The following is an 18,739-nucleotide window of genomic DNA, read 5'->3' as shown; positions in this document are numbered from 1 at the left end:
TTTAGAAACATGCATCCGATAGTTGGAACGGTTTCAACCATTTTTTTGAACTCGTGAAACCGGTTTTTCGACCCGACCCACACAATTGCACAAAAAATCCTCAGACTCATTGATTTCGGGCCGAGACGCAGTTTACCGGACAATCCTACACATAAGAGCTTAGACGTAAGTAAATTTAAAAATTTTATAAACTCAGAATAAATTATAAATATCTATGAACATTTATTCATAAGTTAATATGAGTAGTTTATTAATACAACTTCAAAACAATTTATGGAGTCGTAAGCTCTTTTAAAATTTGTATCAACAATTATGCTACAAGATAAATCTAAATAAGCTATTTCAAACGGGCCTAAATAATAATCCTCAAATGAATTGTAAGTATGCATAACGCCTTAAAAAAGCATATAAAATGTAATTATACACCAAAAATCTCAAAATAACATAACAATATATTCAACTTGATGAAGAAACAAAGAGAGGGAAATCATAATACAAATCTAGATCAACATTAAGACATCAACCGTTCAATACAAACATAATATATCACAGATTGAAAAGAAGTACTTGGCTACCCTGGGTCGCTAAGGTCTTGTTTTCTTACACCCTATGCAACTACTATTCCCAAGGTCATTCATTACTAGAACAAGGAAATGAAATGTATTTTCACAAATTCATGAGGTGAAAACACGTGGGTGTTATTTTGTCAATGCTCAATTTTCACCTCCACTTAAGCTACTAGATTGGATAATTCTGAAGTGCAGACTGTTGGGTTGACAACTCATCCTTAGTAGTATCCCTAAAATTTTCCATGTCCACTTTTTATATGATGCGTCAATCTCTATGGTAGTCTCACTTTACCATAATAATAACTATTAAGTACAAAATAAAATAAAAAACATTGAAACATTAAAATTTAACGACAATTCTAATTATTGATAATTATTCAATAAAAGTATACTAATTTTTTGTATGCTTCGGAAAACTAACAAACAGAGGAAAACAAAGGAACCGTAAGAGAATCCTTCAACAGGAAGGTCTCGAGCTCGCTAGAAGACTTATCATAAATCATAAGACTGGTCGTAGGCGAGTCAGTCGCCCTCTTAGCAAGCTAATCCGCAACCTCATTCCCATTCCGGTGAATCCAAGCAAGGTTGATTCTCCAACTTATGTCTAGCAGATCTCTAATATCACGAAGAACCCAACCCTCCACATGGAAACTTAGACCTTCACCATCCTTAAGGGTTGAGGCTAGCTCTGCATAGTCTACCTAAAAAATCACATGTCTGAAACTGTGACTCACACAATGTAAAGACATTGAGGCAGCGCCAAAGCTTCTACCAAGAAGGGGTTACCCCCACTCACATAACTCATAAAACTCACCAAGAAAGTTTCATTCATGTCACGAATCAAACCACCACCCCCCCATACAACTCTATCGCTCCTGAAAGCTACCATTCGTGTTTAGCTTCACAAAACTCACCGGCAGTGATGTCCAAAAGTGGCTCAATATGGTCGTGTTATATGTGTCCCTCAACGGGTGGAGGAACCATATAAACTCATCATAATCGTGGAAAATGCGATGCCACACGCAAGGACCAAGGGTGCTCGTCGAGGACCACGTTGTTTCACCTCCGCCAAGCGCCCCAAAGACCCGCTAGGAACTTCAATGCATGGTGTCCACGAGCCTGACTCACACCACCCACTCCTTCAAATCGCCATTCCTGAAATGTGTCCAGGACCATGCACCCAACCTCCCCCACAATTCATTTTTTTACACATATTTTCAAATATAGATTTTCTCTAGACGTTTCTAGATTATTTCGATAAAGTCTAAATCTTGCCATCCAACATACATATAATGCATGTTTATGTAACAAGCTTATATTGCATGTTTATATAACAAGCTTATATTGCATGTTTATATAACAAGCATACAATACAAGTTTACTCTCTCTATATATGTGTATCTACATACATAAATAAAAGTTACACAATAAATGTATATTTTATTAAAAAAATTAATAAATTTTATAATATGAAAAAAATATATTATATTTGTTATTTCTAAAAATTCTTATTAATAAATTACATTTCTTTAGAAAAATTTACATTTATTTCGTATGAGTACTTAAGTTAGTTGCATAATTTATCATCAATTTTATTTTTATTAATCTTCTAAATATCGATAAATACTATAACATTGAAAAAATTAAGACGTTATCCTACTATTTTACTTCTTTTAATTTTATAGGTTAAAATAAATATAAAAAAAATAATATATGTTCGCGCAACGCGCGTGTCTAACATCTAGTTTGATTATAAAGATAAGTAGATGTTCTCACCTCATAACCAATGTTGTCACCTCATAATAGGAATCGGCAGTCACTGCTTGGGACTGATCCGATGGTGGAGGATTGAGTGTCTTCCATTGGATGTCATCAAATCAATGGTACATATAAGACTCCACTGCTGGTATAGCCTAATGCACCATTTCCCCAATTCCCTCCGATGGTTCACCTGCATCAACCGCCTTCGCAAATCTCACCGGAATCTGGCTGTGTCGATTTTTCGGCAACAAGCTCCAAGGAAACATACACTCTTCCATCACCATGCTCGATTGGGCTCAAAAGGGATACCCTCTTCGATTGGAGACTTGATTTCACAGAAATATCTCTCCTTCATGGGGTTGTGCCATTCAACTCGAGTTTCGTCATTTAATGGGTCTCTCCCTAGTGAATTTCAGTTCTCAAAATGTAGCCAATATGATGAACACTAAACGTCACAGGCTACTTCAATGAGGGTATACGACATCATATTGAAGCTATTGCCATTGAGAAGCGGTCGTCCATAATGGTTTCTCCTTAGAAAATGCTTAAGATTTTATGATGCAGGATGTTGTCATATGTTCTTGGTTCTTATTGTCTCAAAGGCTTATTCTCTAATACAAGGCCACCATGGGTGTGTATATATTTTTTTTGCTTATCTTATTTTTTTTAGGTTTAGAAATAAGTTTAATGCTGACAAAATATTTATTGTGTAGGGATTTTCTATTGGAAAGATTAATCAATATGAGACCATCGTTCACATGCTCATACTGAAATTCTATGGACAATAGGATAGCGTGTCTAGAGTTTCAGGTGGTTCTTCGTAGTTGAGGCCCTACTAAGTCTTGCTTTAGAGGGAGATAGAGCAATGAAATCATAAACAATCTTATTTTGAGAGCTTAGGAACCAACAAGTATGGGTATCATGTAGTTATACGTGCCCTTCAAACTGTTAGGTAATAATCACCTTCCAAATTACTATGTAGTTCTCCAAAAGTTATTAATTCTTTTTTGTGAAAAATCATAATACTTTTGTTTTGTTGAGAAATGCTATATGCTATAATTTCGAGGGTTGCATTTCTGATGAGAAACCATTATGGACAACTGCTTCTCAATGCAACACAGTGAGGAGCACTGGTGTCAACTCCAATTCAGTACTTTCTATTCTATTATAGCTTTGACCTGTCAAATCAAAAAATTTAGTTTCATTACTTTTTCTAGTTTCACTTTGTATAGCTTTTAAGATTTTTCATATTGAAGGAATTTTGTACTGTTTTACTTTGATATATCATCTTCTCTTATATAATTTTATAAGTTGTAATTTAATTATAATATTTCAAAATCTCTTTCTTTTCTTTTTTTTTTGGTCAAAGGTGCTAGTTCACATTCAAAGATTGCTCAACGGCACTTACATCCGTGGGACTAAACGCTCAAGAAGTGATTCTGCAATGCATAATCAGATAAGAAATTAAGCTTAAAGCATGCTCACATGCTGATCTAAGCAACCAGACAAACTAAGAAAAATCATACAGGCCCTAAATTCCTAAGAACACCAGTACAGCAGCTCAACTTTCTTTTAGCTCTTTTTTTTTTGGTCGAAGGTTAATGATTTCATTAAACCAAGAGGAGAAAAGGGAGCTTTGTGTCTCCCAAACTGTACACACAAGCTTAGCACACACGGCTAGAAACAAACAGAACTCAACAAAAGCAAGCTCATAAATCATAATGATAGGAAATAAATACAAGTCTGCTAGTTGATGGTCTACACTACTCTATCATCCTAGAGGATAGGCAAGAGAGGGAGTCAACAAACTGGTGGAAGCTAACTACCAAAAGCACCAGTAAGGAGTAAATATCACAAAAAATGTCAAGACCAACTCTGAGAAGAGAGGGTGGTTGGACGCATAGGACCAAAAAAACAACCACCACAAGCCATTAAACCCACAGAGAGATGGATCTGTTCCCTCAATAGAAAAACAACACAACAAACCTACCACAAACCAGGATGGAAGGGCTATTCTCCAGGCCTGGGGGGAGGTTGCTCTCTGCTAACCGGAGTAGAGGTAGCAGGGTGGGCTGGAATGGGGAGAGACCACCTCTGGTCAGCGAGAGAGAGCTCTCTGTCCTTGTTCAAAGCTCTCTGAAGAGCAGAAGGGGGGTTCCAGACCCAGGAATTATGAACAGTATTCTCCATGCTCAGCTTTGCTGCCAAATGAGCCACAGTATTACCCTCTCTCGGGGTCCAAATAAAACCAACAGCCATAAACTTTTGTTTCAAGTTTCTAATATCACGAACAATGTTCTTAATCTCTCCCTGATCTTTCAACCCTCTGCAGGCTTGAACAAGCTGAAGCGAGTCGGATTCAAAGAGGACCTTACTACATCCCATGCTTTGGGCAAAGGCAAGAGCATCACGTAGGATTAGTGCTTCAGCCATCAAAGGTGATCTAGCCAGGAAATTTCTAGTGTGGCCTGTCAAAAGGTAACCCTCTTCATCTCTAAGAATAATGCTACCTGCTGCTTTGCAATTAGTGTTAATAAAAGCTGCATCAACATTGCATTTGATAAAACCTTGGGGCGGTCTCCTCCAATGAGGATCCCGGCGCCTAGCTTGCCCAGAAACCGACCCACTCACATTTCCTTTCATGGAGGCAAGATAGTATTCATGGTGGGCAACATGGGCAGTAGCAATAACCTGCAAAGGTGACAAGTTGGCGCTGGCAAAAACAACATTATTACGGGCTTTCCAGATGCCCCAAAGTAGGAAGGCCATAGAAGAAAAAGCGTAACCCACTTGCTCTTTAGTCTGTCCAAGATTAGAGATCATAGATGAAAGCCAAGAGACCATAGACTGCGCGGGAAGAGGGTTGGGGATGACTTGAAGAGAGGACCCAAACCATACCGGTCTGGTCCAGTCACACTCAAGGAGCGCGTGCACTACTGATTCCTCGCCCTTGAGACAAATAGGGCACAACGGGTCTCTGGAAATGTGTCTTCTGAAAAGATTGCTTCTAACAGCAATAGCGTTGTTGCAAAGGGACCACAAGAAGTGCTTGAATTTTTGCGGTAAAGTTGCACTCCAAATAAAATCCCAAATTTGAGGTTGAGGGCCTCCTCTTGAGGAAGAACCAGCACCGCAAAGGTCAGCTGCTTCTTTTGCGACAAAGTAGCCAGAATTAACATCATAATGGCCTTGCTTGTTAAATGGCCAAATGAAAAGATCACCTTGTTGTGTCCAACTGATAGGAGTGCTTAGAACATCATGAACCCTGAAATGGGGGATAATCGCAGACACTTTCCCCATATCCCATGCCCTTTCATCATCCTTCATCAATGCTTTCACCTTCAAATCTGGTTGAGGCACTGTACCTCCTAATACAGCACCGGAGCTTAACCATTTATGCTTCCACACGTCAACGCTTTCCCCATTTCCAAGCAACCAGAGACCATGCTTAACCAGAAAATCCCTGCCTTGGAGAAGGCTCCCCCAGCCCCAAGAGGAGGCTCTACCTCTAGAGGCGCACAAGAAAGAGCCATGGGGGAAATAGAGAGATTGTAGTGTTTTAACCCATAGGGCATCAGGGTTTTGCAGCACCCGCCAAGCTTGCTTAGCAAGAAGAGCAGTGTTCATGTGCTCAAAATCCCGGAATCCCATGCCTCCAATCGATTTAGCATTAGCAAGAACCTGCCATTTTCTCCAATGGACACCACGTTCTTTCTTACCTTTCGTCCACCAGAATCGAGCAACTTTGGAACAGAGTTGTTTGCAAAAACCCTTAGGAAACCGAATAATGGACATAGCGTAGGACGGAATCGCTTGAAGAACAACCTTGATCAATATTTCCTTACCTGCCTGGTTAAGCAGTTGACCCTTCCAACCAGAGATTTTATTAACAACTCTTTCCATGATCCAATCAAGTGATCTACTTCTTGCTCTGCCCCATTCAGCCGGTAGACCCAGGTACCTACCTAGCGCATCCCACACTTGCATATGAACAATAGCCGCAAGTCTAGCCAAAGTTTGTGAGGGAATATTGCTACCGCCAATCATACCAGATTTCATGGAATTAATACGCTGCCCAGAGGCCACAGAATAGAGGTTAAGAATATTTTGGAAGGCATAAAGTTCCTCTGTGGACGCCTTAGCGAATAAAATAGTGTCATCCGCAAACATCAAATGTGTTAGACAGGGCCCGGAGTTGGGGAGGAGAAGACCCTGAATCGTGTTAGTTCTCACAGCATAAGAGAAAAGGTGAGAGGGGACGTCAGAAGCCAAGATAAAGAGGTAGGGGGATAAGGGATCCCCCTATCTCAAACCTCTTTGGGGGGAAAAAGACTTACCCACAAATCCGTTAACCTTGATTCGATAGGAGACTCCTTTGACAAGCGTCATGACGCGATCCACCCACACCACGGGGAACCCATAGGCTAGAAGAACTTTCTCCAAGAAGACCCACTCCAGCCTATCATAGGCTTTATTCATGTCTAGCTTCATAATCACGTGACCTTCCTTGGTTTGCTTTCTACTCTTGAGTAAGTGAAACATCTCCTGTACCACCAATAGGTTGTCTTGAATTTGTTTCCCCCAACAAAGGCACTTTGGTTGGGGGAGATTAAACTCTTCATTGACTCTTTCAATCGGGTAACCATGATTCGTGAAATGATCTTACAGACAAAATTAGTGCAACTGATCAGCCTGTATTGATTGAGCGATTCAGGGTGCTGGATTTTTGGGACTAAAACAATCAACGTCTCGTTGATCTTGCTAGGGAGAGATCCCGAGTCAAAGAAATTTTGGATGGCAGAGCAGATATCCTCCTTAACAGTACCCCAATGGTTTTGATAGAACATTCCATTGAACCCGTCGGGCCCAGGGGCCTTAGCCTTCCCCAGGCTAAAGGTAGCAACTTTAATCTCAGATTCAGAAACCGGTTGAAGGAGTTTATGACATAAGGCATCAGGGACAATAGTTGGAACATGTTGAAGACAGGTGTCTAAATGGGCCACACCTTCACTAGTGAAAACCTGCTTGAAGTAATGTAAAGCTTCCTGGTTGATGCGATTCTGTCCCTCAGCCCAGGAACCATCAGCAAGTTTAATTCTAAGGATGCAATTAGTTTCCCTCCGTTGCACGGTGGAGGCGTGGAAGAACCGCGTATTGTGGTCTCCCCAGGCAAGCCATTTGACTCGAGACCTTTGGCCCCAATAAGCTTCCTCCCTCTGCCAAAGTTCCTTAATTCTAGCCTTCATATTATGTACCTCCTGCCAGTCAATGTTGTCGTGAGAGTCATTCTGCATGTGAGTAAGTTTATTCTTCAAATTTTGAATTTCCAGGCCTGCATTGGAGAAATTTTCCTTATGCCACTGCTTAAGAGAAGTAGTGCACTTTTTAGTTTTCCTAAGGACAAGATCCCAGGGGTGACCATCTGCTTGGTCAACTTCCCAGCCTTCTCTAACAACCTGGCTACAGTCCTCTCTAGACTCCCAAAAGGCCTCATACCTGAAACATTTCCCACTTCTCGCAAGAGGTTTAGGAGTAAGAACCACGGGGGAATGGTCAGAGCTAATGCAAGGTAGGGCCGTTGCATAGGCGTGAGGGTGGGCAGCTCTCCAAGCCCAGTTGGTCAGCGCACGATCTAAGCGTACTCGCGTGACGAACCCGTCTCGTGGGTTGCTACACCAAGTAAAGCGACAACCTTTAAGGCTCATGTCCATCAAATTTGCATCATCTAAGAATCCCCGAAAGAGGTCCAAGCTTGTACTACTCAAGGGATGAAGCCCATCCTTCTCATGTTGCGAAAGGGCTTCATTGAAGTCCCCGATGCAGCACCAGGCACGGTCCTGAAGAGGTTGGAACGTAAGAAGCTCCCTCCATAAGTGTCTCCTCTGTTGAAACCTAGGGTGACCATAGACAAAGGTACACTCCCAGGAGTCATTCTCCCCCTTGATGTTAATAGCTGTATGGATGAAATTTTGTGATTCTGCAAGAACTTGTACTGTCACAGAGTTATTCCAGAGCAGACATAATCCACCTGATAGCCCTCTTGCTGGAACACAGTAGCAGTTTTGGAATTTCAGTCTTTTTTTCATAGATTCAACTCTCACTAAAGGTGCCCTCGTTTCCGTGAGGAACACGATGGCAGGCTGGACCCTTTTACAAAGGTCCTTGAGTTCGGAACTAGTCGCGGTAGCCGCCAACCCGCGACAGTTCCAGCTCAGGGTCGTCATAATTGAGGGTGGGGCAGCTTGTGGCCTGCCTCCTCCGCCATAACAGAGTCGCTCAACAAACTAGTGGTAGGGTTGCCAGCACATGCCGTAGAGGATGTCTTCTGGCTCTTGTTTGGCCTGCTATCAACAACATAAACCATCAAAATCTCATTCCTTACTCGATCAACCGTAGTCAAAGGGAGATTAACCCCATACAAACTGGAGCCCTGGTGTTTGGGGCTGGGGTAATCTAGAAGGATCGACTGGCGTTGTAAGCCAATATCTTCCTCTTGTAATCCCAGCTCTTGTGTATTAGGTCCCAGGCCAGGTCTGACCATGCCCAGCTTAAGATCAATTCTAGTTGCCAGCTCTCCTGTCTTGCATCTCTTTCTATGCATCTATTGAGTCATTAATTGGGCTTTAGCTGTCTTCGATATATATGATTGGGTTGGGCCATTAATCAATTTTTTTACAATGAATCCAATTTAATTGCATGTAGCTTATATTTTCGGGGAATGGATCTCACATGAGAGAGCCATCAATATCTTTTGAGCTTTTTGATTTCAAATTGACTTATTGAGAATAAATATTAGTCATTTGATCTTTGTCCGATAGCCTGGAATAGTTTATAGTTGATTGTAGTAACTACACAAATTTACTCTATGATATGTTCTTCCAAGTAAAGCATGTTGATACATTTGAGTAAACAACTTAGTTAAACACTTTGTCAATAAATGCCTATAGCATAGGTAGAGGTGTTTTTCGACTGGTTCGACGATGGTTTAGGTGGGTTGTTTCGGTTTAGATCAATGCTTGCTCATGTTCAAAGTTTTTGGGTTTTCTGGTAAAATAATTGGAGAAATGAAAGAAGAAACCATAAGAAGAGAAATAATGAGATTGGTTCTTCCTTTATAGAGGTCTGATAATGCAGCCCCTACCTCTTCAGCCTCCACATCTAGTTTCGAGCGGGTAGAAATGAGAAGAGTGACCAAATAAATGCTGATAAAATATAGATTGAAAAATGGTGCTAAAAATATATAAATCAAAAGGAAATAAAAATGAAGATACATTGGGGTTAAGGAGGCAGTGGATGAAAGCTAGGTGTAAGGGGGTATGAAGAGGCGAAGAGTGAGGGTGCACAAACTAGGGTTATCAGTAGGCAAGGGTTAATGAGGTGTCCGACTAACTCTAAGAGTAGGCATCAGGAAAATCTAAGGTAGGGGACAGTCGGCTCGGGAATCAGTGGAGGTTTATTTATAAACATGCATTCGATAGTCAGAACTGTTTCCAATAAGTTTGTTTGCACTCATGAAACCTGTTTTCCAACCCGACCTTGACAACTGCACAAAAAATCCTCAGGCTCATTGGTTTCGGGTTGAAACACAGATTACTGAGTAGTCCTATTGCATAAGAGTTTAGTTATACGTAAATTTAAAAAAATTATTGAAATAAACTCAAAATAAATGATAGATGGATATTAATGTTTATACATAAGCTAATAATATTACTTCAAAATAGGTTAAGGAGGAGTCATAAGCTCTCTCAAACACTTGTATCAACACTTATGCTACAAGATAAGTTCAAATACGTTCTTTTAAACGGCGCAAGTGAATTGTAACTTGTAAGTATAAAGGGCCTTGAAAGGAGCATATAAAACGTATATAAAACGTAATTACGTCAAAAATCTCAAAATAAAATAACAATATAATCAACTTGAAGAAGAAACAAGAGAACATAATCCAAATATAGATAACATTAAGACAACAACAGTTCAGTACAAACATAACATATCACAGATTGAAAAGAAATACTACCCTGGTTCGCTAAGGTCTTGTTTCTTTACACGTTATGCAAGGTCATTCATTACTAGAACAAGGAAATGAAATGTTTTTTCATAAATTCATGAGGTGAAAACAGGTGGGTGTTATTTTGTGAGTGCTCAATTTTCACCTCCACTTAGCTACTAGGTTGGATAATTATGAGAGATGTGATTCATGATATATGGTTTAAAAGAAGGAAAGAGTGGAGTGGAAAGTAGAGAAAAGAAGCATAATCTAGATTAGATACACACTGGTTCCCCTTCCAATTTCAGATTACTTCTTAATCTCTTCTCATGGAACCGGTCTTTCTAACCATTGTTGTAGTTCTGATCTTCTTCTTAGCACGATGAATAAACTCAGAAAAATGGTCTTTATTATGGCTTTCATTTTTGTTGGTAACATGACCTTCATGATCTGGTTCAGCTGCAGGGTAATTGCTCTGTCTCCAACCAATGTTTGTCACGGTTCTGCTGATCTTGCCCTTAGCACGTTTGATGAAATCACTGAATGTGTCATTAATATCCTCCGGTTTCTTACCTTCAGAGACAGAACCAGAAAAAAATAGGTGAAGTAGATGAAAACTTAACATATCAAGCAAAATTAACGGTCACTAGTTTGAAGCGGCCGTATAAAAATTTTACGGAGGAAAACAACATTTGAATACTATTTATAAGAAAAAAATTATTCTTGGTAAGTGACTGTCTCATTTTCTCACTACCTAGGTTTGTCCTTGCTTACCTTGATGCTCAAAGTTCACCACATGATGCTCATGCACCACATGAACATGTTGTGCCCCCAAATGGCCTTGAACCCCTTCTTTTTTGGGGTGTTTCCCTTGAATGGGAACATACTGTGGTTGAGGTTCATGTTCTACCTTGGCAGCTACTTTTGTTGCTCTTTCTGAGTTTCCAACATGAGCTGAAGCACCTTTGGGTATAGTTGAAACTGCTTTGTTTCCATTAGGGGGTGAGGAATCAAACTTGATGGGGATTGCTCCTGATGCTTCTTTATGATGCTTATGACGTGGAGGAGTAAGAGGTTTGGTTTTGCTTCCAAGTGTTTGACGGATTTTGGTGCACACAGAAGAACCTGAACTGTTGTTGTTCTCCATAGAAAAGTGCAGGGAATGGTACTCAAACAAGCTAAAGCTAAGAAGATTAGGGGGTGGTTTAACACTGCAAGAGCTGCAGAAGATTGCTCTGATGTTTTATAGTGTCTAACTGTGTATCTATCCTTCAAGTGTAAAAGGAAAGATGGAAAGACAAGATATGTTAAAAATATATAAAAACATCTACTTTTGAATTGGGAATCAAAAGTTGTAATTGAAGAAACCATATAGGATAGGATTCTTAACAGCTACTAATGAGGTTGCTTTTTCTTAATTTCCATGGCAAGGGATCAATTCCCACTTCATTGCTCCCTATTTTCTCCACCTAGACCAATAACACTGTGGGCATATGTATGTCCTTGAAAGGAAAAAAAAAAAGAAAGTGGATATGATGACTTTTAAAGGAGTACATAGATGGTAGTATAAGATTCAGCAAAGTCTTGTAGCTGTTGATTGCTGAAAGAAACAAATCCTAGCTGCAAGAATCTCTCATTACGTCGGCTTCCCACGCAGGCAGGAAACGTGATTCTGAAGGTCCCATGGGAATATGGAGATAAATATGTCTTTATGGTGAAAAACAGCATACAGTCATGAAACTACACTCAGTATTAGTCTACAGAAATACCAAAAGAAAATGATTTCATAGTTATCTTCATGCTTGTCGATTGTTATGTTCCTTGAACAAACCATTGTCTTAAATGCTTGTTCATGATTTGAGTTTTCTGCATATCAAGTTCAATGCTCCTTATAACAACTTTACATAAATATCAGAACAGAGTAATTTTCGCAAACTTTGATAATAACTACAGTAAAAAAAATATTATCTTTTCCAATTGTTATTTTAATATCTTAATCTTTTTAATTGATTCTACCTATTTTAAGCAAGCTAGATAAGCATGGGAAAGACATTCATTGGGAGATACATGGAACCGCTTCCCGAGCGGGTAGCGACATAAAAAAATCTTACTAGGTATGGATCGACATAAATAAATCTTACTATGTACTCCCTCCGGTCCTATTTATAAGCATGAAAGAGAAGAAAAATCTTGGTCCTTTTTATAAGAACCAAATGAAAGTTTGACAAATATTAATTATTTTTTTCCAATGATGCCCTTATTAATTCTAACTTGTAAAATGTGTCTCATTAATTATTCTCTCTCTTTCCCACTTTCCAACATGAATAACAAAGGGTAATTTTGGAAGTTTATTTTGATTCAAGACAAATTTAATGCATTTTATCTAGTTTTACTACATTTCTTAAACTATGTGAATTTTTTTTTGTTGCTTATAAATAGGACCGGAGGGAGTAATAGGTATGGATACTTGACTGTATCAATAAGCAAATCAATTATACTTATGTAATTTTAATGTCACTTATTCAATGTTAATGTTGCACGTGATGAAAAACTTGGAGTTATTGTAGGCAGCTGTAATATGCTTAAGTAGAAAGGAATTTCATCTTGCCAAGTTATATTAAGAGCTCTAAAGCTAAGCACTCCCGAATATTATGAGTGATCTAAAGTATGAAGTTACTCCTTTATTCTCGCAGCAAATATTCCCTATTTTTCCATTCAAAGAAAAAAAGAGTAGATTTCCCTATCTTACCATCAATTCTTTTCCATCATTGGTGAATGGTTCTTGCCATCCTTCATTTAAGAAGGACAAGGATATATTCCAAACTGTTCACAGTATTGGGAACAGTTTTGTCCAACTTAGCTGACAGACAAAGCATAATCCACTATAACATATATAAGCTATTTCTTAACTTATCAAAATCGCTTAATTAACCTGTTTACCTAAACACACCATAATTAATAAAATTTGGATTGCAAAGGAACTAATGCACTGCATACTAATGTTTAAAGCATCATAAAAAGTGCATGCTTATATTTAAGGCATGAAGAGCATATAAAAGTTCAGGTTAGATTAGAAAAAAGACTTTCACTAACAGGCATTATCAGTCTAAAAAGAAATCCATGGGATAAGTTGAATCATCTCTCTCAGAACTGTCAATAAAAAGTATAGAAAAAATCCTATAAGGAAATAGTTCCTTACAATACCAACAGTAACACAGCAACCGAGCATTTTCTCACTAGGTGATGTCAGTTATATGGATTAGGTGGTACCGTGAAGCTCTATCATGTAGAAAGTTCAAAGATAGTTGAAAAGAGTTCAATGCAACTTGTGCTGATAACAAATATTTACAAATTTTATGCCAAAAGAACCAATCAGTGAATAACCAGCTTGATATTTCTTTTAAAGCCGTTGGTTTCAGAATTGCTCATAGGCAAAGCCTGTGAAAATGACTGATGAAAGTTGCATAAATCATACAACTATCAATGACCAAATTGTCTCTCTTGGATTCTTGAGGTAAGATTCCTCATTTCGTGTCGCTTTACGTAGTTGGGCTCAAGGTATTATGCACAATACTCAATGGCGAAAAGTCTTCACGACCTTCTCTATCTGTCGCCGGCAAAGAGGACAACTGGTCAAGTGTGAAGAGCAACCTGTACAGCAGCACATATGCCCACACCTGATAATACAGCATAGACCTTAGGGACTTTTAATTGGGACATGAAACTGAATAGATAACTCTACTTTAGGGGATTTGAATATCTCAGTTTGACTGGTTTAGTAGGTGCGTGTGTGGGAATTGAAGTTGGAAATCCTATGCAAAGCAAGAAAGATGAGAAGATTGATAACTTACGGAACAAAAACAGAATTATATTCCTTCTCAAGGCATATTACACACAAATCTGGAATTAAGCGTTCCCTTTTAGCACTGTCTACTAAGCCGTCAGCCTTTTCACCTGAGGAAGAATCAAATATTACTTTTAGATATTGAAACAGCCATTGCAAACTTAAATATAACAGAACCACTGCAATTTACCTTCATTATCGTGTCCCAACCTCTTAGCAGCAGCGGCAGCAAGAACCCTGCATTAAAATTTTCAGACTATTATGAGTAGGACAGAGGGGGGAAACCTTGGCGCAGCGTGTTGGAGCTACTATCATGTAACAAGGAAATCACAAGTTTGAGTCATGGAATCCGCCTCGTGTAAATGCAAGATAACTAGATAAGACTGTATAAAACAGTAGTTCAATAGGTTTGTGACCCTTCCCCCGACCCAGCCATGGCACAGCTTCATAGTGAAAATGAAGTGCAAGGCAATGATGAATGGACTCAATGGAGTGGAAATGTGGAATTACTTGGGGTATACTTCCACTGAAAGTTGATAGCTGAACTCTTGTTCATAATAATATCGTAAAATTATTTTTCTAGTTAAAAAGCTTTCAAGTTTCAATGTGATTTTAGTTTTTCCGACATTAAAAAGAAGAATCACCAATGACGTGTACCTTCTTTGCATTTCGTTGCGGCGCTGTCTTTCCAAGATGTACCGAATAGCATGTTTAGCTATTAGATAAGCACCGAACACTGTCAAGCCCATTGAAGCATACTTGTACCACCTAATAAGAGAATTTAGTCAATAAAAAATCCAGCACACCAAAAACACAATAAGCAACTACATTAGTATAGCAACCTTGCCCATTTCCCGAGATTTGCAATGAGTTGATCTATCGTTTTTGGAGTGACATAGAAGGGCCCTTTGTAGGGTCGCTGAATTCGAACGGTCCCAATATCATCTTTAGCAGCCTGGTTATGCAGTTTAAAAAATGTTTAAAAACAGAAAAGCATTAATATTTTATAGACACAAAAACAGCACTAGAAATGATAAATTTCAAGTGATGAGGTATATATCATAGAAGCACATAGCATTCTAGTTAGTATCCATGAAAGTACCACTCCTACTATGTCTTGTCCCATTACCTATCTACTCTGCAACACTGCTAATACCAATTGCAATGAATTCCAGTAATGTATAACACTCTTGAGAAAGTAACTAGCCATATTCTAGAAACTAATTAGATTACCTCACCAACAACAGTCAAGGAAGTTCCAATAGGAAGCACCCGCTCAATTCTCTTAACTCCAAGCATCTGAAAAAAGTAATTCAATAAGCAGCTCAGTGATTCTAAATTTCTTTTATTCTTGCGGGGGTGTGGGAAGCAGAAGGGGTTGGATGGATGTGACTATAACACTCCCACCTTAAGACCTTGCAGATAGTCCAATGTTCCACGTACAAGTGACCGACCTGACTCTTCAAATGCCTCACTTCCAACAGGTAATACAAAACCAGTGGCACCTCGAGCTCCAACTACATGCACACGATCAGTCCCATCTTCCTAACACACAAAATAGAAGGCACTGTGATCTTCAATATTTTTTTCAAGTGAATTTCATGTTCACTCAGAAAATATATATTCAGTAAAAAAAAATTATTATAATCCTTTTTTAGCTTCAGAAGAGGGTTTTCAGTCCATAAACTTAAATATTGTCTTTAAGAAGAATATCCCAATTGCCTGATAAGTGATAACCAATAATAATTATAATAGTTCATGTTAAAAAATCCACCAGAGGAACTGAGATAATTGCACACCAGATACCAAGGAACTTCTTTACTCATGGATAGCATTAGAGCCGAATCTTGTATCCAGGAACCAGCATCATTGTGTTTAAGAAAATGTTGCTCTGCCTAAAAAGAAAATTACGAAACAGGTTCAGCATCAATGGCAAAGGGCTAAAATGAGCTAACAAACATCCTTATAAAACAGAATAGAGACTATTCAAGCTCTTCAGAAATTTATGTCTACATACTGTTTCTTCAACTATTGCGCCTCTTAAACTGCTGAATTCACAGTTAATTGGGTTTTCAGAACCAACTCTTCCAGAAATTGAAACAACCAAGGGTAATATATCCGCATCCAACAGTTGTGCTGAAAAGTGAAGAATCCCAAGCAAGCATGATCAGAAATAACAACAGTATTGCATCACTAATTAACTATACTACAATGAAAGTGCATCTAACGTCTATCCTCTGGACTTACAAATGCACAACAACTTTGCTTTAATAGCAAGTGACATCAATTGCGATACATATCAAGGAGGCCAGAATGTGAAAAGTGAAAACTCAATGTTAACAAAATGAGGAATATATCATGTCAATTGATAATCAGCAAACAACCCAAATAAGCTCAACCTCAGGGGCAACTAGCACTTTCTAGAATGCCACCAACATTTGGTCCCTGGAAGCTACAATTCAAAAACCAAACAAACTTAAAAAAAATGTTGCTAGTCCCAACCACCAAAAACTAGTATGGATTATGGAATTTAAGCTACCTATTGAATGGCCAGCATTCTTAACATGGAAAGGGAGGTTGTGAATTATGTCAGGGCTGATTATCTATACTTTCTTCAACCAGTTTCACCAACCAACAATTTGTTTTGTAACTACTAAACAGCAATACAAGACAGTACAAAAAACCTCATTGGCTTGAAAAAATTTTGCTTGGATTATGATTATATCCAAGTCCAACTATACATAAAATCACAACAGGATATAACATGCATTTGAAGACAAGTAATTAGGATCATGCTATTCAAAACAACAATAATGCAACTTAAATTTGCATAAGTACAAATTCTGTTGACAACAAATACAGAAGACACATACCTAGCTCCTTCAACTGATTAACCCGTGTCACAGATTTAAGAAGTTCCGCATCCCTACACCCAAATGAAAAAAGATTCAAACTTTACACATCAAAGCAACACCACAAACACCATTCTCATGCAACGATTCAATATACCTGCCACTGCTTCTGCCAAGAAGGTAAAGAGCAGCAGCACTCAAACAACAACTGATACCGCCCCAAGGAATCATCTCCACCAAACCTCAAACCCTAAGCTCTCACCAAATTCATAGCTTGAATTGAAATTTGAGGTTTGCAAAAGGGAAAACTCAAAATCATGAACGAAAAATTTGATTTTGATTAATTGGGGTTCGGATAAAGCTACCAAAGTTTGTTTTTTTTATTCAACAGGGGAATGATTGAGAGAAAAATTGGATTTGGGGGAAAAGGGTATGGGAATTTGATGCAATGAGTAAAGTGAGAGAAAGGGTCCTTGGTTTTCTTTCTACCTCACAAAAAATGAAAAAATCAATGAAATTTTGTGGCAACCATTGATCAATGAAAATTTCCAATGCAAGGTTAACATGAGATGATGATATGAGTAGATAAGTAAATTTAATGTAGTGAGATTAGCACAAAGGGGTGGTGGCGCAGTTGGCTAGCGCGTAGGTCTCATAGCTTCTGAGTAATCCTGAGGTCGAGAGTTCGAGCCTCTCTCACCCCATTTATTTTTCAACTTCTTTTTCTCAAAATATCTCTACTGTCAGTGGTTTTTGAGTAACACATCCCGTGCATTTTGTTTGTATTTTTGTATATCATTGTAGTTAACTTTTGATATGATTTGTACCAAAAAATACATTTTGATATGATTTGTACACAATTTATCTCGTTGCTTACTCTTTATTGTAGTTAACTTCTTGGATTTTAATATATTCACAACTCACTTGCCCCTTTATTTTGCTCATTTATTTCATTTCTATCAACTTTTTTCTTATCAGATTATTTAACATATTTTTTATTTCCCTTTATGTCTCACCGGGTGTGGATAAGTTTGGGTGTGGATGAAAGCCTTCATTTTACCATAGAATTCTTATTTTTTGAATTCACATTATGTAGGTTTTTTTTATAACAGAAGTTCGACTCCCGGAAGAGACATTTGTTTAGAGGGATTACAGTAAGTAAAAAATAGTACATTATAAATCTTCGTCGTCTCAATCCTCGAGATCCACCCAGTATGATGAGGCACTTGCTCGGTCGCCTGAGCAGACTGACAATATAACGACAAAGATTGATTAGAATGCGACGGAGGGGCCTGTAAGTTCCAGTAATAACGACTTCTCAGCAGAGTAGAGTTCGCAACGGAACCAACGCCAACTGAAATGTTGGGGGTTCTGGATCCATTTCACTTTTCTTGACAGTGGGGTTTTGCTCGAGAGCGACTTGGGGTTCAGCTCTCAGCAAAGGGTTTATCTAGTGAGTAAATCCGTGCGGATTTTTAAAATTTGATGTTACTTCATGTAGTTTTACATGAGCCAAATTAATATTTTGAGTGTTTGTATTCCCATTAGTCAAAAGAGGAGAATTGGCAACATGCTCTTTTGAACACGCTCTTAAACACAAACATGCTTTATAATTGATCTATTTTCAAAATACTGGATATATTTTTCTCCCACTCAATAAAAAATGTGTTTGACTTTAAAAAAAGATCACATAGATTGTTTTGAAGAGTATGTTACTAGCATTTTT

The 18,739-nt window shown here is 38.5% G+C and overlaps 2 protein-coding genes and 1 non-coding gene across 3 annotated transcripts; 1 reads left to right on the top strand and 2 right to left on the bottom strand.

The window, feature by feature from the left end:
* Nucleotides 1-10,246: 10,246 nt before the first annotated feature.
* Nucleotides 10,247-11,597, bottom strand: LOC130718129 (uncharacterized). The gene is made up of 2 exons (XM_057568612.1): nt 11,092-11,597; nt 10,247-10,890 (listed from the first exon to the last, which is right to left on the bottom strand). Exons 1-2 carry the CDS (start codon nt 11,462-11,464, stop codon nt 10,634-10,636), a joined length of 630 nt encoding a protein of 209 aa, XP_057424595.1. The 5' UTR covers nt 11,465-11,597; the 3' UTR covers nt 10,247-10,633.
* Nucleotides 11,598-13,443: 1,846 nt separating this feature from the next.
* On the bottom strand, nt 13,444-17,529 carry LOC130718866 (E3 ubiquitin-protein ligase SP1). The gene is made up of 11 exons (XM_057569494.1): nt 17,171-17,529; nt 17,035-17,087; nt 16,179-16,297; nt 15,961-16,056; nt 15,569-15,706; nt 15,395-15,460; nt 15,004-15,116; nt 14,819-14,929; nt 14,352-14,398; nt 14,169-14,271; nt 13,444-13,994 (listed from the first exon to the last, which is right to left on the bottom strand). Exons 1-11 carry the CDS (start codon nt 17,242-17,244, stop codon nt 13,892-13,894), a joined length of 1,023 nt encoding a protein of 340 aa, XP_057425477.1. The 5' UTR covers nt 17,245-17,529; the 3' UTR covers nt 13,444-13,891.
* Nucleotides 17,530-17,632: 103 nt separating this feature from the next.
* Nucleotides 17,633-17,717, top strand: TRNAM-CAU (transfer RNA methionine (anticodon CAU)). Its single transcript is given in 2 exon segments — nt 17,633-17,670; nt 17,682-17,717. It is a non-coding gene; the product is annotated as a tRNA-Met (tRNA).
* The last annotated feature ends 1,022 nt before the right edge of the window (nt 17,718-18,739 follow it).

The sequence above is a fragment of the Lotus japonicus genome, chromosome 5 (genome assembly GCF_012489685.1).
Source record: "Lotus japonicus ecotype B-129 chromosome 5, LjGifu_v1.2".
Taxonomy (NCBI): Eukaryota; Viridiplantae; Streptophyta; class Magnoliopsida; order Fabales; family Fabaceae; genus Lotus; species Lotus japonicus.
This window is presented reverse-complemented; position numbering and strand designations above follow the sequence as displayed.